This window comes from Mytilus edulis, chromosome 13, assembly GCF_963676685.1.
Source record: "Mytilus edulis chromosome 13, xbMytEdul2.2, whole genome shotgun sequence".
NCBI classification, from domain to species: domain Eukaryota; kingdom Metazoa; phylum Mollusca; class Bivalvia; order Mytilida; family Mytilidae; genus Mytilus; species Mytilus edulis.
The window spans coordinates 36612932-36618645 of record NC_092356.1 but is presented as its reverse complement, the minus strand read 5'-3'; the positions used below and the strand labels follow the sequence as shown (position 1 = coordinate 36618645).

At 33.7% G+C, this 5714-nt stretch overlaps 1 protein-coding gene across 1 annotated transcript; it reads left to right on the top strand.

Moving 5' to 3' along the window:
• Positions 1-2610: 2610 nt before the first annotated feature.
• LOC139500585 (uncharacterized) lies at positions 2611-5132 on the top strand. Its single transcript, XM_071289340.1, has 2 exons — positions 2611-2669; positions 3300-5132. Exon 2 carries the CDS (start codon positions 3313-3315, stop codon positions 5023-5025), a length of 1713 nt encoding a protein of 570 aa, XP_071145441.1. The 5' UTR covers positions 2611-2669; positions 3300-3312; the 3' UTR covers positions 5026-5132.
• Positions 5133-5714: the final 582 nt, after the last annotated feature.

Genomic DNA, 5714 nt, shown 5'->3' with positions numbered 1-5714 from the left:
AGCTGGATCCTTTGTGTTGTTTGGTAGCTTGATTCTTCCTATTGTTTGCTAGCTTGATTATTCATATTGTTTAGTAGCTTGATTCTTGCGATGCTATTGTTTGCAAGCTTGATTCTTGCGATGCTATTGTTTGCTAGCTTGATTCTCGCGATGCTATTGTTTGCTAGCTTGATTTTTCCTATTTTTTGCTAGCTTGATTTTTCCTATTGTTTGCTAGCTTTATTCTTCATATTATTTGCTAGCTCGATTCTTCCTATTGTTTGCTAGTTCGATTCTTCCTATTGTTTGCTAGCTTGATTCTTCCTATTGTTTGCTAGCATGATTCTTCTTATTGTTTGCTAGCTTGATTATTCCTATTGTTTGCTAGCTTGATTCTTGTTATTGTTTGCTAGCTTGATTCTTCCTATTGTTTGCTAGCTTGATTCTCCCTATTGTTTGCTAGCTTGATTCTTCTTATTGTTTGCTAGCTTGATTCTCCCTATTGTTTGCTAGCTTGATTCTTGTTATTGTTTGCTAGCTTGATTCTTCCTATTGTTTGCTAGCTTGATTCCTCCTATTGTTTGCTAGCTTGATTCCTCCTATTGTTTGCTAGCTTGATTCTTCCTATTGTTTGCTAGTTCGATTCTTCCTATTGTTTGCTAGCTTGATTCTTCCTATTGGTTGCTAGCTTGATTCTTCCTATTGGTTGCTAGCTTGATTCGTCCTATTGTTTGCTAGCATGATTCTTCTTATTGTTTGCTAGCTTGATTCTTCCTATTGTTTGCTAGCTTGATTCTTCTTATTGTTTGCTAGCTTGATTCTCCCTATTGTTTGCTAGCTTGATTCTTGTTATTGTTTGCTAGCTTGATTCTTCTTATTGTTTGCTAGCTTGATTCTTCCTATTGTTTGCTAGCTTGATTCCTCCTATTGTTTGCTAGCTTGATTCTTCCTATTGTTTGCTAGCTTGATTCTACCTTTTGTTTGCTAGCTTGATTATTCATATTGTTTAGTAGCTTGATTCTTGCGATGCTATTGTTTGCAAGCTTGATTCTTGCGATGCTATTGTTTGCTAGCTTGATTCTTGCGATGCTATTGTTTGCTAGCTTGATTTTTCCTATTTTTTGCTAACTTGATTTTTCCTATTGTTTGCTAGCTTTATTCTTCATATTATTTGCTAGCTTGATTCTTCCTATTGTTTGCTAGCTCGATTCTTCCTATTGTTTGAGAGTTCGATTCTTCCTATTGTTTGCTAGCTTGATTCTTCCTATTGTTTGCTAGCTTGATTCTTCCTATTGGTTGCTAGCTTGATTCGTCCTATTGTTTGCTAGCATGATTCGTCTTATTGTTTGCTAGCTTGATTCTTCCTATTGTTTGCTAGCTTGATTCTTCTTATTATTTGATAGCTTGATTCTCCCTATTGTTTGCTAGCTGGATTATTCCTATTGTTTACTAGCTTGATTCTTGTTATTGTTTGCTAGCTTGATTCTTTTAATTGTTTGCTAGCTTGATTCTTGTTATTGTTTGCTAGCTTGATTCTTCCTATTGTTTGCTAGCTTGATTCGTCCTATTGTTTGCTAGCATGATTCGTCTTATTGTTTGCTAGCTTGATTATTCCTATTGTTTGCTAGCTTGATTCTTCCTATTGTTTGCTAGCTTGATTATTCCTATTGTTTGCTAGCTTGATTCCTCCTTTTGTTTGCTAGCTTGATTCTTCCTATTGTTTGCTAGCTTAATTTTTCCTACTGTTTGCTAGCTTGATTCTTCCTATTGTTTGCTAGCCTGATTCCTCCTATTGTTTGCTAGCTCGATTCCTCCTATTGTTTGCTAGCTCGATTCCTCCTATTGTTTGCTAGCTTGATTTTTCCTATTGTTTGCTAGCTTGATTATTCCTATTGTTTGCTAGCTTGATTCTTCCTATTGTTTGCTAGCTTAATTTTTCCTACTGTTTGCTAGCTTGATTCTTCCTATTGTTTGCTAGCCTGATTCCTCCTATTGTTTGCTAGCTCGATTCCTCCTATTGTTTGCTAGCTTGATTCCTCCTATTGTTTGCTAGCTCTATTGCTCCTATTGTTTGTTAGCTTGATCTTCCTATTGTTTGCTAGCTTGATTCTTCCTATTGTTTGCTAGCTTTATTCTTCCTTTTGTTTGCTACCTTGATTCTTTTCATTGTTTGCTAGCTCGATTCTCCCTATTGTTTGCTAGCTTGATTCTTCCTAGTGTCTGCTAGATCGATTTTTGTTTATTGTTTTCTAGCTTGAATCTTCCTATTGTTTTCCAGAATAATTATTCCTATGGTTTGCTAGCTTCGTTCTTCATATTATTATAATCAATGATATCTAGCTTTTATTAACGTTTGCTAGCTTGTTTCCTGTTACTGTTTGCTAGATTGAGTCTGTTAAATGCACGTATAAAGGGCAATATCTATGTCCTTATTAAACAGTTAAATTATTTCGAACTAGTTAATACTTAGTTGTTTCCACTGCTAAGCATTGCAAAGTAAGTTTAAAATATGCTATGCATTTTATCAAAACTCCTTAAGATAATAAAAATACCTCAAATGCATTCAACTAGAGGTTAATAATTGTATATATAGTATTTATCATTCCATTCAAGGATGTGACTGTGTTAGTTAGTCATATTTGTCCTCAGGTACAACGGATGACAAAGGATTGAATGGATATACTAACAAGGTAAATAGTCGTTTTATTAATTTTCTCCCACAGTATATAGATCAGAATAAATCCATTTTCTCCCGTTCGAATGGCTTTACACGAGTAATTGTTGGGTCCCTTTATAGCTTGTTGTTCGGCTCCATGTTGAAGACCGTACTTTGACTTATAATGGTTTACTTTTACAAATTTTTACTTTGATGGAGAGTTGTCTCATGGGCACTCAATCCACTTCTTATTATATCTATTATAACTTAGATTTGGGATGAGGAGACTTTAATAAGATTTTTTTCTATTTGTTTTGAATTTTAAAATTGCCCAATTACTCAATAACATTTAACTTAGTTTTTCGCGTGATAAGACAGCATGTAGTAGCTACACGTTTATAAATGTCACTAGTGTTATAAAAAGACATTAAATGTCTTCTTTATAAACACCATTTACATTGCTTTATTTTAATGAACTCTAATTAGTTTTTCAAGTGTCCAAACCGACTTGAATCCTCTAGATGCAGGTCATTTTAAAACGTAACTCCCGGGATTAAGTACAACAGATTTTTTTTATAATTAGATTTCAGAATCCTCATGTATGTCTGTTTATTATTCAATTTGTAACAGTATCAGAAAAGTTTTTCCTTTTTTTTTATAACAGGTAACTCATTGAAATGGACGAAGAAAACAAAAGATCCAATATTTCACCAGACATCAGATGCAGCCCATGTTTATTTGAAGGGAAAACAAACCATGCAATCAGGTGGTGTATAGAATGCCAAGAAGGTCTTTGTAAGGAATGTCTAGATAATCATAGATCACTTGTTTCCGCTAAGAAACATAATGTTATTCCAATACAAGAATATGTTTTAACCTTAACCCATGTATCTACTTCAGTGGTAAATACGAACTGTACTGACCATGGACGGAAGTTAGAATTGTTTTGTCCAGCTCACGATGAATCGGTTTGTACTATATGCATTTCCGAAAAACATCGACATTGCGAGAATTTCATTCCTGTCAAGGAAATAGCAGAACGCTGGAAGAGTTCAGAAGCTTTCAATGACATACAAAACAGCTTGGCAGACACAAAGTATAACATTGAAAATATAACAAGTACCTGTTTGGAAAATAAAACCGCTTTGACTTTGGACAAGGCATCAAAGCAACAGGACATGAAAGCCTTGCGTCGGAAGGTAAATGAATATCTCGACAGACTAGAGATTAAAATGTTACAGAACATGGAAGAAAGATACAAAGATTGTATACAGGAAATAGATAGTTCACTTACAGAAATAGAACAGTATAATATAGATATTATAAACCTTAACAGGGAAATCGATTGTATGAAAAAATTAACATCCAAGGAAAAATGTTTTCTCGGAACACGAAACGTTGAAAATGAGATTGTAAAATTAAAGAGAAATTTAGGAAACCGGATGGAAGACATGAAGAAATATGAATTATCAGTGTCATTCGATCCTATTTTTGCATCATTAAGGACGATGACGAAAACGTTGGGGACAGTACAACTTAACAAACTCCCAATGGCGATAGAAATGCGTGATTTTAAGAAACGACAAGCCCAAATTCCAATACCAAGACCAAGATCGACTCAATCAAATACCCTTCTAACCCAAAAGCAAGAAATAGCTGTTCTACCAAATGTTGAAAATCATCTTGTTACAGGTTGTATAATACTTCCAAATGATTTATACCTGTTTGTCCATCGGAATGGAAACTATCTCATTACACAAGATACAACTGGCAAAGTAAATAGTACAGTTAGTATCTCTGGTAGCCCGTACGATGTAGATTTACTTGATGATAAACACATGGTCATTTCATATGGATCTTTAGCTTATATTGAGGTTGTTGATCTTTCAAATGACCAGCTGATAAAAAGAATGCCTGTAAATGCACATTGTTCAGGGGTCTGTTGTAACCAAGGGATAATTTATACTGCTGTACGACAAAAAGGTATATGTACCTTATCTATGGATACCAATGTTAAAATTCTGATCAGATGCATCACTTTTGATGTTGGGTATGTGGTTGCTTCAAAAGAAAAACTGGTATATACCGACAGTAAACACAGATCTGTCCATTGTCACGATATTCTTGGAGTTAAGTTATGGAATATAATGCTTAATGACATGCAGTGTCCTCGTGGTGTTCAAATCGATATAAAGGGTAACATATTGTTCTGTGACAGCAAATCAAATTCTCTGACACGTGTGCTACCGGACGGTACAGACAGAAAAATTCTACTCGAAACATCTTCTGGCTTAAAAGAACCATTTGGATTACACCTTGACGAAAGCAGAAAACATCTTTTAATTTGCAATTTGTCTGACGGGCGTGCATTTTCGTTTAATGTGAAGTGAAACACTAAGGTTAATCTTGTAAGTCACATCCTTGACTGCTTTGTGTCACACATTTAAAATTGGCATCGAAATGCACCAAACACATTTTTTTTTATCAAATATTCAAATTAAGGGGGCTCCTGGGTATAAATGAATTTTTTTTTTCTAATATAGGATTTCGCTATATTTTTTCATAAATGAACTTTATCATATACTTAAAAGAAAAATGAAATAAAAAAATGGGGTCACCGTTCATTTAAGCTAAAATCTGCCTCTAGAAGAAGCATACATTTTTGTTAATGTCCTTTTTTTCTGTTGAACTAATAGGAGAAAAAGAGGAAATATCGAAATAAAAAAATAACCTAATATAAGAAATCGCTTAAATTTTACAATTATTTAGTTTATGTACAGCTTATTTGAAAACAATAATAAAAAATATAGGTCACCGATGAGTTAAAAAAGATATTTCAAATTTAAGGCCAAAAAATGGCATTTTTGCACCAAAGGGAGATAATTTGGAGCTTTTTCAATTTTTAAAGTCATCTGGGGCCAAACCAAATAATTTTTTTGGGTTGTTTTTTGTACCATATCATAAAGTAACAACTAATAGTGTAATAAATAAAATTTGTAATGAAAAAATAAAGGTTTAATTTTTTGCTAAAATTTTTGTACCCATGAGCCACCTTAAAAACATTTTGCTTAAGTCTTAA

Bases quoted from the DNA above. Each gene is read 5' to 3' on its own strand.
- LOC139500585 (XM_071289340.1), top strand. From the start codon at position 3,313: ATGGACGAAGAAAACAAAAGATCCAATATTTCACCAGACATCAGATGC.